This window comes from Chrysochloris asiatica, unplaced genomic scaffold, assembly GCF_000296735.1.
Source record: "Chrysochloris asiatica unplaced genomic scaffold, ChrAsi1.0 scaffold00294, whole genome shotgun sequence".
Lineage (NCBI taxonomy): Eukaryota > Metazoa > Chordata > Mammalia > Afrosoricida > Chrysochloridae > Chrysochloris > Chrysochloris asiatica.
Window position 1 is genome coordinate 2,959,179 of NW_006408812.1, and position 20,377 is coordinate 2,979,555.

Below are 20,377 nucleotides of genomic sequence, written 5' to 3' on the forward strand. Positions count from 1 at the left end.
GAAACCTTATGCAGGGTGGCTGAGTCGGAACGGACTCGATGGCACTTAACAATAGGAGGTCCTGGTGTGGCACTATAGAAAAAGCACTGGACTGTGAACCACAAGGTCGGCAGTTCAAACCCACCAGCTGCTTGTGAGAAACCCTATACAGGGCTGCTATGAGTTGGAACCAACTTGACAGCACTTAGCAACAACAAAGGTGGCCCAAAATAGTTAAGCACTCAACTACTGACTAAAAGGTTGGTGGTTAGAGCCCAGAAAGTCCTGGCAATCTGACGTGGAAGCTGCATGGAGCATAGTTCTACTTGGCAGCACATGTGATTGTCATCAGTTGGAATCAATTTCATAGCTGCAAACTGAAAAATTATCTATTTATAATTATACTTAAATGATACTATCCTGAAAGCTAATATGAAGGCCAAAATGGTGAACTAGTCTCTGGTCCATGGCTTTCAAAAGACTGTAACTATATCTTTTTGACTTACAGGTTACCATAGTAACTTAGTTATGAGGCTGAAAACAAACTATATGAAATACTACTATATATGAGGTTAAGTCAGTAAGTATCATTTCTAGTGTTCCAGTTCATACATGCACAAGCTTCTTCCAAACAAAATGTGTTTAAACAGGTCTCTGTGATCAGTGGAAGACTGTAGACAAGTTCTCTCAGTAATATACTTGTCTTAGTCTTATTAGATTATCATTATTTTAAAAAGGTCCAATAAAAACAGTGACTCCTGAGGGTACCTGCTGAGCCAGTTAAATTCTAAACAGAGAGGTCTGAAGGTTATGGGGGCTGTTTCTTTGGATTCCAAATGCATAATTGTGATAGATTTTCTCAAAGGACACAGAACAATCATGAAAGTTTATTATTTAAGAAAATTAAAAACTACAGTGAAGAAATAGGCCAGGAAAGTTGTACTGAGGAATTTTTTATTTATTTATTCATTTTCTCATCAAGATACTGCATCTGCTCATCGTTTGAAGGTAGCAAGTACTGTCCTGGAGTCCTGGTGTGGTGCTGCAGGTTAATGCGCCAAACTGCAAAGCTGTTTGAACTGCAAGGTTGGCAGTTCAAGCTCACCAGCTGCTCCTTGGAAATCCTATAATACAGGGTCACTGTGGGTCAGAACTGACTCAACAGCACTCAACAACAACAAAGTACTGTCCTATGAGAATTTCATTGGGAAATGTAACCCTATTTACCCTATAATCCTGGTCTTGCCCCTTCAGAATGCTTTTTATTCTCAAAACTCAAAGAACATTAAAAAGGAACATGATCTGATCCCTTGAGCATGTCAAAACTGCTGTTTTTACAAGGTGTTAATCAAAGAGCACAGAATTCTTCCAGGAAGGGCTATTACTGTGTTGCTAAGTACTATTGAGTCAGTTCTGACTCAAAGCAATCCTGTTTAGAATTTCCAAAGAGCATCTGGTAGACTTGAACCCACCTTTCGGATTAGACAGAGGAAAACCCTGCCTTCAGAAATATATATGCCATAAGCCTAAATAGGGGATAACTCAAGGAACAAGAGCTTTACATTTTGATATTTTTGTTTAATCAAGGTTTCTATGATTTAGTAGCAATACTTTTGGCTACCTTCAAATACGCATTTCCACGTAAACAAATAATGGAAATGAAAAAGAAAACATCAGATCCAGCAACTAATGAACATTGACTAAAGTAATAGCTAGTTCTTTAGGTATTCCAGGATAGAATTATAGTATAGCTCTATTGGGTACACAGGTTGTTGTTTTTTTCCATTTACAGAGAGGGAAAAGTCACTTTTCTAGCACTGATAATTTCTTTTAATTATGAGTGGTGGTGGTGGTGGTTATGTCCCACAGAGCTGATTCCGACTCATAGCGACCCTGCATAGGGTTACCTAGGTTGTAAATCTTTAAGGAGCAAAAAGCCTCATCTTTCTCCCACGGAACACCTGGTAGTTTTAAACTGCTGTCCTGGAGGTCAGCTGCCCAATCTGTAACCACTAAGATTATTTAGTAAAATAAACAAAGGAGACAATAGTTGATGAGTGTTTAAAGTTAGGTTTGGAAGGTTTTTTATATTGTTCTATAATGTCAAGTCCATTCCGATTCATAGCGACCTTGGGCAGAGTAGAACTGCTCGATAGGGTTCCCAAGGCTATAATTTTTATGGGAACAGCAGTCAAAAAATCAAACGACCCATGTTGCATTGTATCAGGCAGGTCTGTTGTACAAGTCTCTTTACTTTTATGTGTAAAGATTTCATTTTGAGGACTAAGGCCCACCTAGTCGAGCCATGGTGTCTGCAACTGCCTTACCGTGTGTGCCACTCATCTGTCCCTTTGTCCTACTGAGGAAGTTTGCGTGTTGCTGTGATGTTGGAATCCATACCACTGATATTTTCAATACGAGCAGCATTACCAAGGGTGGACTGATTTCAGCTGGGCTTCCAGACCGAGACAAGGAAAACAAGAGGCAGACTACTTTTGAAGGGTTAGCCACTGAAAACCACGTGAGTAGCAGTGGAACTTTGTAAGATACAGTGCCAGAAGGTGAGCCACTCAAGTTAGAAGGCCCTCAAAATCTTTCTGGGGAAGCTGCCTTCCCAAAGGAGAGTTGACCATGATGATGTGAACGGAGTAAAACTTTTGGGACCTTCATTTGCTGATGGGACATAACTCAAACTGAGGAGAAACAGCTGCACATGTCCATTAATAGTCAGAACATGAATGTTCAAAGAATGAATCTTGGAAAGTTGGAAGTTATCAAAATGAAATGGAATGCCTGAAGATCAGCTTTACTTGCTCCATGGCCTGGAAGGCCACTGCTCTGGCTCATGCTCTGGTTCTTGGATCTGCTGCTGTAGCTGCTAGTCCTCAGCCACTCCTCCAATGCCACAACTTTCTGTCCCTGGGTCAAGGAGGCTCTATGTGCATCTTGGTGTCCAAAGTCACACTCCACTCCTGGCTCATCTACTTTGACTGTAATGAGATTCCCTCCCCCTTCCCTCTTACTCTTCCCCACTCCCCTTCCTCTCCCCCTCCTTTGTCCCCCTTTATACAGTTATAACTGGTAGAAGAGTACACGACTAGACCTGTAGTATACCTGAAACTAGATAAGAACTATTACAAATAGGATATTGCAAAGACTACTGGTAAACTGGATATTAACACAGAGCCTGGCTAACAGCCATCATAAAGACAAGCTCTTTTCCCAGAAGTCTCAAAAATAAAGGAAAATATAACCATAGACCTCAATTATTGTTAAGTTCTGTCAAGTCAGTTCCAACTTACAGTGACCCTGTAAAGGATTTCCAGGAGTAGCTGGTGAGCTTGAACCATCAACCTTGTGTTTCAACCCGACCTTGCAGTCCAGCACAATAACCCGCAGTGCCACACCAGGACTTCGAAACCTCGATAGTCTCAATTTAAATAGGTATTATAGCTAAGTCATGATTAGATGAATGGATTGTATGAAATCTTTATTTCGATCTAAAGTGTTTTACTTATTGTACCCAGACCCATTGTTTCTTCCACCTGATACAAAAATCCTACATACCAGTAAAATTCCATTTATTTTAACATAATATTTCACAAAGTATATAACATTTCATACATAAGCAAGCCTTTTTTCTTTAAACTATTAGTAAAATATACTGATAAGATATTCATTTCTTTACAAATTACAGACCAGAAAAACATCTTTTGAACTGCCTTACCCCCTACCCTTTGTCCACAAATGATAGCAAACTGTCATGTAGTAAGATAGGTCGCTGAGTCCCACACCAAAGGTCATCAATATTTTAAAAGCAGAGAGTGAACATACATGTGAAACATACATTATGTAATCACACAAACTAAATTATTAATTTGCTAGCTTGGCAAAATGACAGAGTCGTTGGGAGGGAATGCAAAAGAAAATACTCAACAGTTTAACATTAACAATGGGCCCATTTATTCAAGGTAGGATACTTCTCCCATTTCACTTTGAGGGGACTGAAAGTCTCCTTCTGTCCTCTAAGAGAGAAACTCTGCAGCTGGTGTGCCTGGAGAATCATTCAACTGTACTCACAGCTTTACTCAATCGAGCAATAGCAAGAAGACTCTTAGTATTCTTTATGCAGTAAAAACCAACATAGAGAAATGCTAACTTTGAGGTGTACAGATTTCATCCCTCAAGAACCAATTAAACTGTTTCCTCCATAGGAAACCAGGATTCCTGGTGTGATACTGTAGGATAAACATTGGACTGCAAACCACAAAGTGGGTGGTTTAAACAGCATCAGCTGCTTTTCGAAAACCCTATACCAGATCACTGTGAGTCAGAACCGACTTGACAGCACTTAACAACAACACAGGAAGTCAACCTGTACAAATAGCAAAGATTTATACCCAATGAAACTAAGAAACACTTATCTGTATACTTTGGCATCTCATCTAATATTGTCTTGTAACACGTCTTATGATGTCGTCTAATATTGCACTAATTTCTTTCCTTCCCAACCTTGGTACTTCCCAATACTTTGTATCTTCTTTAATGGCTTCTAAGAGCATTCCTGTAATTATTGAAGGAATGACTTCAAACCAAAATGTTTCACAGCTCTTTCCTGGTTCTGTTATACTCTCAAACAGAGCTCCATAGTATAAGATATGGTAAATTTCTTCTGCTTTTTCAAATCTAACTAAAATTTATCCTAACTCTTGAGTATCACAATTGTTATTATTTGGGCATCAAAAATGTGACTTAATTCTTATCTGCTAAAGAAACTTCTAAAATTTGTGTCTGAAGAATCAGGAGGTCATCTCTAGGAAATTCAAATATTGGCTAGTAAGAAAAAAATTTTAAATTATAGACAAAAAATAACACACAGCAGAATATTTCAACCTTAGCATATTGTTCTTAAAGATGCTATTTACAAATATATAATCTTCCTTATAATTCCATCATGAGGAATATCTATTTGACAAAATATGGCCTTGAGTTGCAACAAGAAGCCTCCTATTTCTTCTTACAAAATATGCTAGCAAAAACCAACACTGCTACAACAAAACCCATCCCCACATTCCATGGCTTCAGAACAATTCCATAAATACAGGGTCGTAAAAAGGCAGCTTGCAAACTCCTGTAGCCAGCAACTTCATTGACTATTCAGTTACAGCAATCTGAAGATTTTTCTTAAGTCTGCAAAAATTGCCAACATTTATACAATTCATACTTGATAACTGATGCCCATATTTGGAAGAAAATTTAGCATTTTATAGCTTATGTGCTTTAAGCCATAGCTCATATTCAGGTACATTTCAGAGCATGTATGGGGATCATATGTTGGTACAACAAAATATCAAAGAACATAAGATTTTCAAATGGCTTGTTTATTTCAAAATACATCTGATATCACACAGCTCTTACCACAGAACTCTAATGTAAGGAATGTAAATAACTCTTTGAAGTTCATATAACACCTGTCTAAAGGAAAAAATATACACATTTGAACTCTAAATATAAAGATACAGGTTCTTATCAAAATAAAAAATTTTGGCTTTCTTTTCTTTTTAAATTTCAATAGACTAAAAAATATATAATTCCCTTATAAGGATGCCTGGTAGTTTAGTGAATTACAAGCTGATCAACTAACCACAGATTAGTAGTTCAAATCTACCAGTGGCTCCATTAAAGAAAGATGAGGTTTTCTGCTCCTGTAAAGATGTACAGCCTTGGAAACTCTATACAGGTTTACTATGAGTTGGAATGGATTCGATGTCTCACCACCACCACCAGGTTCCTGTACAAGGAACCCTGGTAGTACAGTGAATTACTAGTTGGGCTGCTAACAGGAAGGTCAGAAGTTTGATTCTACCAGTTGCTCTGTAAGAGAAAGATGAGGCTTTCTGCTGCCATAGAGATTTCTAGCCTCGAAAACCATACAGGATCACTATGGGTATTTACTGTTTCAGGTCTCTAATTAGATTTTTTTCTTATTAATTTTATAATTGTGTTATCATAAAAGATAACATTTGAGGGAATACTATGTGCCAAAATACTATTTGCTTATTACTTCAAAATCATAACCAAAAACCAAACCCATTGCCATCAAGATGATTCAGTACTTAAAGGATGGGGTAGAGATGCCCCATACGTTTCCAAGGCTATAAATTTTTACAGAAGCAGACTGCCACATCTTTCTCCCAATGAGAGAGCTTGAACTACCAACCTTTCTACAAGTCACCAAGTACTTAGCCACTGTGCCACCAGGGCACTTAAGTGCTTTATAGGCATTATTATAATAAAAGAGTCATTCAACTACATGTATTAAGCTATGTTTCCAGGTTTAATTACTTCTTAATTATATTAGTTAAAGAAATCTGATGACCACTGGAAAATATCTCAATAATTCTACATAATTAAGCCAACATAAGTGTAACCAGAGAACTAATTACAATGAAAGTAACTTAAAAACACATATATCATCAATCATCTTTACTACAACAATATAAATTAGTTATTAGGCAAAAAATCTTTATTAGGCCACGTAACCAGGCATGTTTAAACTGAGCCACACAAGGGGTTAAAAATAACTACAATGAAAGGCCAACAGCCTAGCAGCACAGTGAAGCCAACATTCCCTTCTCTCCTCCCCCTCCCCTTCCCATCTCTCTAGTCCAGTATGAATTGCATGCCCCACTGCACAAGGCCCTGAAAGGTCACAGTAGATGGCTGAGACTTTTGTAAGAGAACAGAAATAACTCAGCAGCTTTGTTACCATAGTCTCTTTTAATCAGTATGTTCAAAATACTTTAATTAGCACTCTGTCTCCACAAGGAAAGCATTTCTTCTGTGCAAGGGGAAGGCATGTATGTATGTACACAGTGTTCTGTTGTATCAGCATCACAACATGGTGCTAGGGCCTCAGATTGTCTTCCAGGAAACTAAAGTCTATAATAAACAACTTTAAAAGGAAAGAGCCTTCCAAATTTACATATTTCATTTGCATTTCTATTACCAAATAACAAAGTGACAGTTAAGTACATTTCATTTGGGTGTCAATTTTTCTGAAAGTTCTTAAGTAAAAATGAAAGTATTGCCACTAAACAATAGCTTTGTTTGGTTAATTAGAATAAAGTAATTTATTCCAAACAATACAAAGTGACATTAATAAAACAAATAAAAAGACAATATTTAAATACTGTCCCTTTTCCTACTAGATCTTCAGTGGGAGGGAAAAAGAAAACAAAACACTGCCTTCCTCAAACAGGAATAAACCACAAGAAACAGTTCCACATGGATACTGTACATTTAACATTTCATCAACCATGAAAAGTCTTAAAACTTGCAGATTTCCTTTCAAAATCGGATTAACTGGAATCAAGACAGAAATTGGTGGTGAACTAAAGATAACCATTTAAAAACCCACAGTCAGGAGGGATATGCATTCATTAAGTGTTACAAACTTATTTTTAACCTTTCAAAATCAAGTTGAGAATATACGCACATAGATCATATCATTCTAAATGCCTGACTAGAGAAATAATCTTCCAAAATTTAAGCAAAAGAGCATTATCATTGTTATTAAGTGCTGTCGAGTCACTTCTGACTCATAGAGACGGTTTCCGAGGAGCTTGAACCACCGACCTTGCAGTTCAAACCCACCTTTCAGTCCAGCACATTAACTCAGCATTACAGGGAATATAGCATACATAATTGCTTGAAAGCCAACTTTTCTACACAGCCATGTTGTTGTTGTTGCTAGGTTTTGTCGAGTCAGTTCCGACCCATAGCAACCCTGTATAGGGTTTCCAAGGAGCAGCTGGTGAGCTTGAATCGACCTTGCAGTTCAAATTGACTTTGTAGTCTAGCACATGAACCCACAGCACCACACCAGTACTCTTAACAAAGATGAAGCCCCCAAGGACCTGGATGGACCCAGCGGCAGCAGCAATGAGCTTAAGCATAGATAACAGTGATTATGGGGCTGGAGCATTCTGTTGTGCACAGTCACTGAGTCAGTGCCGACTCAATGGTACCTAACAACATACCGCTATTAGCTGATAGGAGTATTAAATAACATGATGCATTTAAAGCACTTGACAGAAATGGAAAAGTTGGCTGATGAGGCTTTGGAGATCAACAGGTACTATCAATTATTGCACAAGCATGTAAATGGGCATAACCTATTAAAATAATATACCTGCTATTTTTACGTAGTGTTGTTGTCTGCTGTTCAGTGCCGTAGAGTCGGTTCCAACCCATAGGGACCCTGGTTTCCGAGGAGCAGTTGGTGAACTTGAACTGCCCACCTTCAGGTTCAAACTGACTTTGTAGTCTAGCGCATTAACCCACAGCACCACACCAGGTCTCTCTCATTAAAATCCCATTATCTTTTCATTCCATTTTTCCATGAACTTTTAGAAGCCACCCTCTTACAGACACATACACACACACAGTAATCACTGCAGCATTGCTTGTAATACCAATAATGAAAACAACATAAATGACCTTCAACAGATGATTGGTTAAATAAAGACAATCTCCTTATAATACAACACTATACAATTGTTGGAGTCCTGGTGTGGCACTATGAGATAATGCATCGGCCCGCAAGGTTGGTTTGAACTACAAAGTCAGTGGTTCAAATTCACCAGTTGCTCCTCGGAAACCTTATGGGGGCGCTATAAGTCAGAACTGACTCAAAAGCACCTAACATCAACAACATACTATTGTTTTTAAAAAAAAGTTCTTTATATATACGACTAGGGAAAATTCTCCAAGGTAAACTGTTGAGGAAAACACAACGGAGAGAATAATCTGCTACCATTGCAGCAGAAAGGAAGTGGAAATCTGTATTATCTGAAAATACATTTATAAAATTTCTGGGAAGTTATACAAGTAATTGCAATAATTACCTACTAGGGATGAGAATGAAACAGAACTTGATGTATAGCCAAGTCTCAATCAATGGAAGCTATAATTAATCACCTCATCAGTATCACATCCTTAAGATATATACACAAAATACATTCAAATGAAATCCATAAGGAAATATATAGTCAAATCACAACTGTTCATACTGTCTAGTTGGAGACCCAATCCCTTCCTTTCCTCTTCAAAGGTAGGTAACTTTATGGTTCACTGAAGGCTAAGCAATGGACTACTAACTGCAAGGTCAGCAGTTCAAACCCACCAGCCACTCTTTGGAAACCCTATACATGGTCGCTATGAGAAGATCTGGCTCAATAGGGCTTAACAACAATTACTTCCACTGGAAAGTAAACTCAGGAAAAAACAACTTTCGAAGCTGAAAGGGACCATGAATATCCCATGGTGCAATCTTCTATTATGAAGAAACGAAAGTCTAGAGAATCCCCCAAATTAGTGACAGCTCAAAACTTTGGAACCTGTCCTTTGATTTTATTATTGATAAGATGGAGGGACAGCTAAATTGAAATTATTGATATTCTTCCTCCCACCCTTTATTATAAGGAGCTTTGGTAGTTCTGTGGGTTAGGCATTGGATTGCTAACTGCAAGGTCTGCAGTTCAGACCCACCAGCTGCTCCATGGGAGAGGATGAGGCTGTCTGCTGCCATAAGATTTACATTTCAGAAACGCTATGTAGGGTCACTCTGAGTCTGAATACTTTCAGTGGCAGTGAAGTTATTTTGTTTTTTATAGATAATTAAATTTGCAGACATAAAATCACATATACATTTTGACAATGAAAGTCCCAAGATTCCCAGCACCACTGAATGAAGATATGTAGTAAAATCTGTAAAGTATGCTTACACTCGAGATGGTAAGAGGCATGTTGAAATCCTTGCCACCTTGCAGCCGGAAACCCCAAGGAGCTGGGCCAACCAAGGACACGCTGTAGTTGCTCATGATTCTAATGGCTCAAGGTCCAGTCCCAGAAGACAAAAGAAACTGAAAAAAAATTAGATCGTTAATACAAGTACTTATCTGAAAGCCTATTACATATTTATATGTATTTAATATAAAATTAACTAAATTATGTTCTGTGTTATTTTCTGGGAAGAGGGAATACATATCAGTCTATGTTAATTCTCATTAATTTCAGTCTAAGAAAAGGAATCTATGAGGTAATATACAATTTTTATACTCATGCCAATTTCTACAGTATAAATATTTTATATTGTAATATGTTTCTAGAAACTTGTATCAATTTTATAAACTCCTATATCTAGTTTTGTGGCTCTTAGCATATAAAATTAAAGTACTCTACGACACTTCTTTATGTATATGTATACAGGAAAGAAAGGTGCTCTGGTAGCACAGTGGTTACGGATCGGGCTGTGAGCCTCAAGGTCGGCAGTTCAAAACTACCAGCTGTTCCACGGGAGAAAGATGAGGCTTTCTGCTCCCGTAAAGATTTACAGCCTCAGAAACCCTGTACAGGGTCGCTATGAGTCGGAATCGACTCCACAGCACATAACAACAACCTATAGGAAAGAAAAAGATTTCATTCCAGGTTTAATTCAAAATGATGTTCCCTTTCTCTCAAACTCACAGGTGGTATGCATTCAAATGGCAAGTAGTTCAATTTCATTTACTTAGTTCTAAGTTATTCTAACATATGAGAAAGACTGCAAATCTCTATACTTTAATTCCAAATACTAAATAATTTCAAATGAAAGGCTTTCTAAAGCACAAAACTATTTTCTTCAATCATTAACTACAACATATACAAAGGGCCTTTAAAAAGTTCATGGAAAAAAATGGAATTAAAAGATAGTGGAATTTTCCCATAAACTTTTAAAAGGCCCTTTACATTTGTTCTTGTGGTGGTAATGGTTATGTGCCCTGGAGTCAGGCTGTAAATCTTTACCAGAGCAGACAGGCTCATCTCTCTCCCACAGAATCGCTGGTAGTTTCAAACTGCTGTCCTTGAGGTTAGCAGTCCAACTCGTAACCACTATGCTACGAGAGCTCCTATAGGGAAGGATATGAGATTTTCCACACTTATATTAATGAATTGCACAAGGACATTCAAAAAGTTCATGGTAAAATTCTATTATCTTTTCGTTTCATTTTAACTTTTTGAAACTCCCATGTATATTTTTCTCTCAGAAGAGCAATGATAGACAATACTCTAGCACTGTAATAGTTTAGCTAGAACATAATTTTACTTTATAGGTATTTTATAGGTATACATGATCAAAGTAGAATAAGCACTTACCACAAGGTTAATCTTAATGCATGAAACTGGAATTTTAGAAAAGAATCAATGTTTTAAAGTGTTTGCTTTGAGGGGTTTTTTGGAGGTGGTTGTTGTTTCCTCTCTGTTTTACTGGAGTATGCTTATAAAAACATTCATGTTAATTCTTTCATAAAATAAAAAACTAAAGCAAAAAAAAGTATGACTCAGAAGATTGGTATTGGTTGTTATGTGGTTTTATGTGGGTAGGAGAGTTTGAGAGGACTGTTGCGTTTTTTTAAATATACTACTAAGAAATATGAGTGCCATCTTGAAAAGTATTAAAAACATAACAGAATATGTATAATTTTAGAATGTGAAAAATAGTTTTTAAAGTCTATTTAAGATTTTTTTTTTAATGTGAGCTGTTCAACCAAATCATCACCTCTCTTAAAATGTTTTTCCATTTGTTTAACCCATTCCAAATTTCTACCCCATCATACCAAATTCATAGTGGCAGATGCAGATATTCGAACCACTGAGCATATTAAAAACAAACTGATTCCTTCTCCTCCTGAAGGAAAAAATGAGGCAAAGTGTTCATGTAAGCCTGAATTTTAAAGAAAAATTAAATCAGTGAAATCTGCACATCTACCTAAGAATTAAATGAGTTTTTCCATTGATGTGGTAGTACACTGAATTACTATGCAATAATATATTACTTCACTACTGAAGGACTAGGCACAGGGCAATTAAAAGGACCCAAAGGCCAAGCCAATTTGACACAAAGTCAAACTGTTACAAATTCATGGGGGGGGGGGGGGAAGCCACACAATTTAACCAGTTTTCCCGCTGAAATAAAGAGCTTTCCACAGAACTAGGAGAGCAAAACTGCTTTTTGATATCAGCACGCAGTACAAATCAGAAGCATGCTAAGCAACTAGTATTTTATTTCACAGGCAGTCTGACATCTTTCTTTTTTAATCCTAACTTTGACAGAAGGCAACTATAAAAGTTGGGTTCGTCTTCCTCTGGTCCCATTGTTTCTATAAGAACATGCATCTCATTTCTCTATCAACCCTTGTACATGCAACTTCCCTTAATTAGGGTCCCTTCCTGATTGGTATTAAAATTTTAACACTGGCAGATCACAACCTAACTACAGAATCTGTGTTTCCCTCTCTTTAGTACTCTCCTTGTGCTAGCTTCATTCAGAATTCATTGGCCTTTAAACATTCAGATCCCCTAAGCAATGGCAATATTATTATTGGCCTTTTCCAGGTCTTGGAAATCATCTGGTTATTAGTGCCCAAACCCTTCCGAAAATACCCAAAAGACAGAAAAGAGTGAGCAGCTTACTGCTTTCAAATGCATGGAAAATATTGGAATTTCTGTGTTTTCTTTTAAAGAAAACCTAAACAATGCCTTTGCTTTAGAACTAGGGAAGAAAGCTCGGTATTTCCCACTCGTTTGTCCCAATCTCTCTAGTAGGTGAGAGTGGGGGTGAGTGGGAGGTGGAGAGTAGAACTCGTGCTAATTAGACAAGAAGAGCCTGAGAGAGTCTTCCTTCCCAAATGAAGAGAGGTGATGGAGGTAGAGCAGAGGAACCAAAGCCACAGCAACTAGATGAAAGCAGCCGACGAGACAGTTTTCCAGCAGGAGGTTCACGCCTAGCGCTGTTTGCCAAATAAGGCTCCCGAGCGGGCCGTTTCCGCGGCTGGCGGGTTCAGACGTCCTCACGGTCAGGAAGGCGGACTTGGGATAGGATCTGGTGATCCCACACCCTAGACCTGCCCTGCCCAGCGCAGCAACGAGTTTTCGTTCCAAGCTCTGCCCTGTCCACACGCCCTTCCTTTTTCCACTTATTGTCAAACTTACCAAAGACACATAAATCCCCAACTTGTACGCAAACACTGATCAATCTGGATCTCAGTCTTAGGTTTTGTTTTAATGATTTTTTTTTTTTTTCTGGACTCATGAATGCTTTCCCAATACAGGTTACACAACTGTTAATATTTGGGGTCAAATAAACGTTTCTCAGTAGCCGGAGATAAAATAAAAAAATTTTAACTGCACGCCTTTCCCGCTTCCTCCCCAAACCTTAGGAGGTCAACACAGACGTGGGTGTACAGGAGAACCGACATCGGTGCCCGGCAACGCCCGGCAGCCAGCCCGACGGTGGCGCGGGGGTGTCCGAAGTCCTTCGGCGTCCGCCCTCGCCGCTCCGATTGCGGACGGCGCACCGCTCTAGCGCCCTGGCTCTGCAGCGCTAGACCAGCAGCCCAGGCTCCGGGACTTCCCGCTCTCCTCCTCCCAGGAGCTCTTCGCCCTAAGCCGCACTCCCACCTCTGCCGCTCCCAACTGCGAAAGCACCTGAGGAGCCGCCTCTGTGCGAAGCGCGCCCCCTCCTCCTTTCCAGCTGGCTTTCCTCCGCGCGCCCCGCGCTCAGCGCCCGCTGCTATCCCTCCTCCCAGAGGATCCGCGAGCACATCCCCAGCGGCGTCCACTCACCACCGGTCCGAAACGGCACAGCCTCCGCCTCAGACGAGCGCTGACAAGTGTCTCGCAGTGCGCGCGCCGTCCCCACGGCCTGCGGGAACTTCCGCCTCCTGGCTCCCTCCAACCCCGCCCCGGGGCTGGGGAACGCCCCCTCGGCGCCTGGCCACGCCCCGAGCCCAGCAGAGCCTTCCCGGGGCGTGGAAGGCTTCCCGGGAGACCGGCGCTAGGGCTTGCTGGGGCGAGCCAAAACGATACCCTAAAACAATCGCTCTAGCGAGTTTCGGTGGGAGTAGTCTCCAGGGGATTTCTAACAATACATGGCAAAGGGCTAACCCTTTGCGTTTATGTTTTCTACTAGGTGCGTGTCTCTTTCCAGAAACCTTGGATTGGCAAAGCAGTTGCTCTGTCTAAAAATAGAAGGGGCTTTGGGTAAATCCCTGTCTCTGCGAGTTCCGCGGTTACAGCTTGGTGTTGCTTGTTTGTTGAGAAAGCTTTACGTTCTCTGAGAAATGCAGAGCCCGACTGAGTATGCTTGCAAAAAAAGTGAAATAACTCCAATATCTAGAAATTAAATTCTAGTGAATTGATTACATCTATTAAAAACACTAGTAGAGAATGTTTGCACTATTCGTATACTATCTGCTAAATTATTATTATCATTTTATTTTATTCTTATGACCGTATAAAATAGTTATGTTTTCATAACTAGCCGACAAAAAAGTTGAAAATTAAGAAATATAACCAAAGGCACACAGCTAGTAAGTAATAGAAGAGGGTCTGACTCCTAAACCACATTCTTTTCATTTCAACACACTGTTGTTGTGTGCCATCAGGTCGGTTCCGAATAATATTGACCCTGTATAGGGTTTTGAAGACTAGCGGATGGGTTTATACCGCCAACCTTGCAGTTCACTCGTGGCTCATGGCTGTGTGTCGTCGAGTCGGTTCCGACTCATAGCGACCCTGTACAGGGTTTCCAAGACTGTACATCTTTACGGGAGCAGAAAGCCTCATCTTTCTCCCGCCGAACAGCTGGTAGTTTCGAACTGCTGACCTTAAGGTTCGCAGCCCGATTCGTAACCGCTACGCTACCAGAGCTCCTTTTCACAGTCCAGTGCTTATCTTACAGCACCACACTAGGACTCTAATACACTGGGTGGTTGCTTGTGTACCACCAAGTCAGTTCAAAGTCATAGCGAAAGGGGCAGGAGCAGAATGCTTCGTCTTTCTCCCTTGAAGTGATTGGTAGGTTTGAACTGCTGACTTTGGGGTTAGAAGCCCAGTTTGTAATCAATCCACTATGTTTCTTTTTTTTGTTGTTATGTGCCTTCTAGTTGGCTTCAACTTATAGTGACCCTGTTTAGAGTTTCAGAGGAGTGGCTGATGAATTTGAACCGCCCACCTTGCAGTTCATACCGGCCAGAACTCCTGATTGTTGTTGTTAGGTGCAATCAAGTGGATAGGTACTCATAGCCCCCTTTTGCACAACAAAACGAAACACTGCCAGGTCCTCCTTCTTCAGCGACTGGTCACTCCTGATAACATGGCCGAAGTATGAGAGAGGAAATCTGGCCATCCTGGCTGCCAAAAAGCGTTCTGGCTGTACTTTTTCCAACGCAGATTACCGGGACTCTACCTCCTATGAAATTCGGTAACTCAACCGGCTTTAAGATTAGAGAAAGAAGATGGAAAACTATAGCAGCTAACATTGTTGAGGGCCTTGGAGGTGGAATCTATAGCAAATTATCTAAATAAAATTAAAGTATAGCATTATTTGTATCTGAGGGAGTTTGAAACTACTGAACCACCTCTGATAGGGCATGTGCTTTAACTTGTTTTATAATGAGTTGCCACTGAGCTATACTGATCCCCTGACCCATCTCCCTCATGACTAATGTTTATGAAATGGCTGGCCATGGTCTGAAGGACAGTCTGTAACTACAGACTAGAAGGAAGATAGCTGATCCGTTGGGAAATCAAGAGTGTCCTTGGCCTTAAAACTCCACAGTTAACCTATGAGGCACTGACCACAGAAAGCCATATTAAAAGTTAGACTTTATCATAACCAGTGCACAAAAAGCTGGAGTAGGGAAAAAGAAGGTAAATTAAAAAATTAACTGATTTAACAGGAAGAGTTTTAAAGAATATTCCATGTAAACACTGTATCTATGTAACTGTATAAATGCTTGGTAAAATGGAGGGTCAGTGAAAAGCAGGAAGACCCCCAACCCAGATGGATGGCCACTGTGGCAGCAGCAATGGTCTCAACCATAAAAACCCATTATGAGGCTGATGCGGGATCAGGCAATTTTGCTTTGTTGTGTATGGTTGCTATGAATTGGGACCTACTTGACAGAACCTAACAACAACAACAGCATAAATGTTTGCTCTAACATTTTATTATTGAATGTATGACTCAGAATCCTCTTGCAGTACTACAAAAATAACAAAAACTTTTCATCACAAGATAGCATGACCATGACAAGTTTTTACAATTGCACACAAACTGTCAAGTACCAGTCTTTAAAAAAAAAAAAAAATTCCTACATTACTCAAAGTCAATTTAAGTCCTAATCCTGACTTAATTTTTAATTTTTAAAGTCTAGGGAGAAAAAAACAAAACATTAAATATTTTAATACCTAAAGAAGTAGCACTTGGCAGTCTGGGATATAATTTAATGTATTAGGGTTGATCTGGGAGAGTAATTCTGACATGATGATCTTAAAAACGAAAAAGTTCACTAATATGATAAGAATCATTCGTTTAAAATTTCCAAGATCAACAACAACAAAAAACTTTACATTTTAAACACAAATTTACTACAATGGACTCATTTTCTAGGATTCTTTTTTCTCATGCTTACAAGGCTTTATGATCAATGGTGGTTGTGTACTACTGAGTCAGTTCCAACTCATAGAGACCCTGTATAGGGCTTCCAGAGTCCTAGTGTGGCACAGTGGGATAAAGCACTGGACCGACCACAAGGCGGGTTTAAACCACAAGGTCAGTGGTTCAAATTCACCAGCCACTCCTTGGAAACCCTATACAGGGTCTCTATGCGTTGAAACTGACTTGACACCACTTAACATCAACAACAATAGGGCTTCCAAGAAAGCCTCATCTTTCTCCCATGGAGAAGCTGGTAGATTTGAGTTACTGACCTAGCAGTTAACAGCCCAGTTCATAATCCACTATGCTAGCAGGGGTCTTTATACTGTATGCTGTGGTTGTTGTTAAGTGCAGTTGAGTAGGTTCCAACTCAGTGATCCTGTAAAGAGTTTCCAAGGAGTGGCTTGTGAGTTTGAGCCTCCGACCTGTGGTTCAAACTGACCTTGCAATCCAATGCTTTATCCTATAGCACCACACCAGGACTCCTTATATTATAAAGTACTTAAAAACTATTTACAATTCTAATTTCAGAAATCTTGTATTCTTTGACTTTAAAACTACTCTCATGCCCACTCATCTACCATATACAGGCAAAATCTAATTCAATCGAATAGCATGAGGAACAAAGTCTGAGTAGCAAACACCTAAAAAGTGAGCAGCAAATGGAAGTATTGGAGCAAAATAAATCTAAAAACAAAAATCCTGAAAGGATTCTAAAAGAAAGGGATGAGCATCTATTGAGCATACTCTACAAGCCATTTCACATTATGGTATTTAGTTCTGTAAACATACATAACCACATTTTATAGCACAGGTTTTCAACTTCTGCTGCATATAAAAATAATTGGACTGCACCCAAACCTACCTAAACCTGCATCATGAAGTAGTTCTCTAAATTGGGAAGGCAATCTTACCTCCTTTTAGCTGGGGAAACGAAAACAAGAAGGTAAGTAACCCGAACAAGTCACTAAAGTAATGTCAGACAAAGGAGTTGCATCTATGTATATCCTTATTTCAGAACCCATTTCTTTTCTAATAAGTCCATGCTAATAATAATTATCACCTTCTGTCTGCCAATTTGGCATACTATGTTGTTGTTGCTAAGTGCCATGGAGTTGGTTCCTACTCATAGCAACCCTATATAGTGTTTCTGAGGAGAAGCTGGTGAGTTTGAATCACCAACCATGTGGTTCAAACCAACCTTGTGATCCAGTGCTTATCCCACAGCGTCACACTAGGTAGCTTGCATATATTGCTGTGATGCTGTAAACTATGCCATCAGTATTTGAAATACCAATAGACTCACCCATGGTGGTTAGGTTTCAGCTGAGCTTCCAAATAAAAACCTGGAGATCTACTTCCAAAAACTGTAGTGATGATGGTGGTCATGTGCTATGGAGTTGGTTCCAACTTACACTGACCCCTGTATAGGGTTTCCAAAGCTGTAAATCTTTATAAGAGCAGAAAGCCACATCTTTCTCCCTTGGAGCAGCTGGTAGATTTGAACTGCTGACCTTGTGGTTATTGGACCAACTTGTAACCCTTTCCAAAAAGTTGTTGTTGTTGTTAAGTACTGTCAAATTGGTTCTGCCTCAGGGTTTCCAAGGAATGGCTGGTGGGTTTGAACCACCAGCCTTATGATTAGCAGTCCAGTGCACCACACCAGGACTCTGAAAACTAGACAATAAAAACTTTTTGAATCACAAGAGAACATTGTCTAACTCACTTACTTTGGATACATTATCAGGAAAGTTCAATTGCTGAAGGAGAATGCCATGATTGTTGAAGTGTAGAGCTAATAAAAGGGTAATCAAGAGGCTCTTGATTGGATGGATTGACACAATAGCCGCAACAATGGGCTTGAACATACTGGGGATTGTGAGAATGATGCAGAATAAGGGAGTGTTTCATTAAGTTGTGCGTCAGGTGCCATAGTCTACAGTCAACTTGACAGTACCTGACAACAATGCTGTCATTCATCACACACAAATAAAAACAAAGTCTAGCTATTAAACTAAGAAAGAATGTGAAATATAACCATGAAGTATGCAAAGATGAGGCAGATGCAGATTCTTTCCATACAAAATGTGTAATCAAATAAGTGAGATTAGACATGTTCAAAAGTAAATATATACAAACACACACATAAAACAATGGAAATTAGAAGGTATTAAGTGCTATGAGACAATTAAAAAAAAACAAAAAACAAAAAACCTGCTCTCCCAGAGGTAGGATTTTGAACAAAATGTAATCAATTCATGTCAAAAAATATTTCAGAGTGTACTAAGTGCTGAGCTCAGGGGAGGTGTTAGGGGAGGATCAGCGAGTTAGTATCCTTGCTAAAGGAGCTTGCTTTAAAACAAATAAAGCACTTACTTATTATCATCACTCCAACTAAAGATGAACAGGGCTACATTGTACTTAAATGGTACACTGGATAAAACCAGGATGGATCTGAAAAGATACTGGCCTACTTTGCCAAGTTTACCTCTACACTATGTTTTCTAAATAACCATCCTGCTACAACCAAAAAGCCACCATTCATCTGTCAGTTTGTGGTACTGTGGTGGTTTGTGAGTTGCTGTGATTCCGAAAGCTATGCCACTGGTATTTTAAATACCAGCAGTGTCACCCATAGTGGACAGGTTTCAGATGAGCTTCCAGACAAAGACAGACTAGGAAGAAGGAGTGACGAACTACTTCCGAATATTTAGTCACTGAAGATCTTATCAATGAAACACTGTCAGATATAGTACCGGAAAATGAACCCTCAGGTTGGAAGGCACTCAAAATGCAACTGGGGAAGAGCTGCCCCCTCAAAGTAGAGTTCACCCTGATAACTCAAATGGAGTAAAGCTCTTGGGAGAAAAGCCCGCGGGACCTTCATTTGCTGGTAGGGCACAACTCAAAATGAAGAGAAACAGCTGTAAACATCCATTGAAAATTGGAACATGGAATGTACAAAGTACACCTGAGAAAACTGGAATTTGTCAAAAATGAAATGGAACACATAAACCTTGATAGCTTAGGCATTAGTGAGCTGAAATGGACTGGTATTAGCCATTTTGATCCTGACAACCACATGGTTTACTATGGCAACAAACTGAAGAGGAATGGTGTTGCATTCATTGTCAAAAAGAACATATCCAGATCAGGCATGAGGTACAACGCTGTCTGTGATAGGATAATATCTATGTGCCTACAGGGAAGCCCAGTTAATACCACTATTATTCAAATTTATGCACCAACCACTAAAGCCAGTGAGGATGAAATAGAAGAATTCCACCAATTTATTCAATCTGAAATTGATCAAACATGCAATCAAGATGTATTGATCATTACTGGTAATTGGAATGCAAAGTTTGGGAGCAAAGAGGAAGGATCAATAGTTGGAAAATATGGCCTTGGTGATAGAAATGATGCTGGAGAACGCATGATAGAATTCGGCAAAACCAATGATTCGTTCATTTCAAATACCTTCTTTAGACCGCATAAAAGACGACCATATACATGGACCTCACCAGATGAAAAACACAGAAATCAAATTGACTACATCTGTGGAAATAGACGATGGAAAAGCTCCATATCATCAGTCAAAACAAGGCCAGGGGTAGACTGTAGAACAGATCATCAGTTGCTCATATGAAAATTCAAACTGAAGCTGAAGAAAATGAAAACAAGTCCATGACAGCCAAAATGTGACCTTGAATACATTCCACCTGAATTTAGAGATCATCTGAAGAACAGATTTGATACATTAAACACTAAAGACTGAAGACCAGAAGAGTTGTGGGATGACATACATGAAGAAAGCAAAAAGTCATTAAGAAGACAAGAAAGAAAGAAAAGGTC

At 39.4% G+C, this 20,377-nt stretch overlaps 1 protein-coding gene and 1 pseudogene across 7 annotated transcripts in view; one reads left to right on the forward strand and one right to left on the reverse strand.

Moving 5' to 3' along the window:
- The window catches only part of PDLIM5 (PDZ and LIM domain 5), a 296,691-nt gene extending 282,923 nt beyond the window's left edge, over positions 1–13,768 (reverse strand). For 5 of the 7 annotated variants that reach the window (XM_006874697.1, XM_006874696.1, XM_006874695.1 and 2 more), the window contains exon 1: positions 9,768–9,863. In XM_006874697.1, coding sequence (XP_006874759.1) covers positions 9,768–9,863 — 96 coding nt within the window. Of the gene's footprint in view, positions 1–9,767; positions 9,906–10,915; positions 10,920–13,647 lie in introns of those variants that run through there. The other 2 variants (XM_006874692.1, XM_006874698.1) reach the window with 1 other exon arrangement.
- LOC102823546 overlaps positions 12,711–20,377 on the forward strand; it is a 148,783-nt pseudogene continuing 141,116 nt past the window's right edge.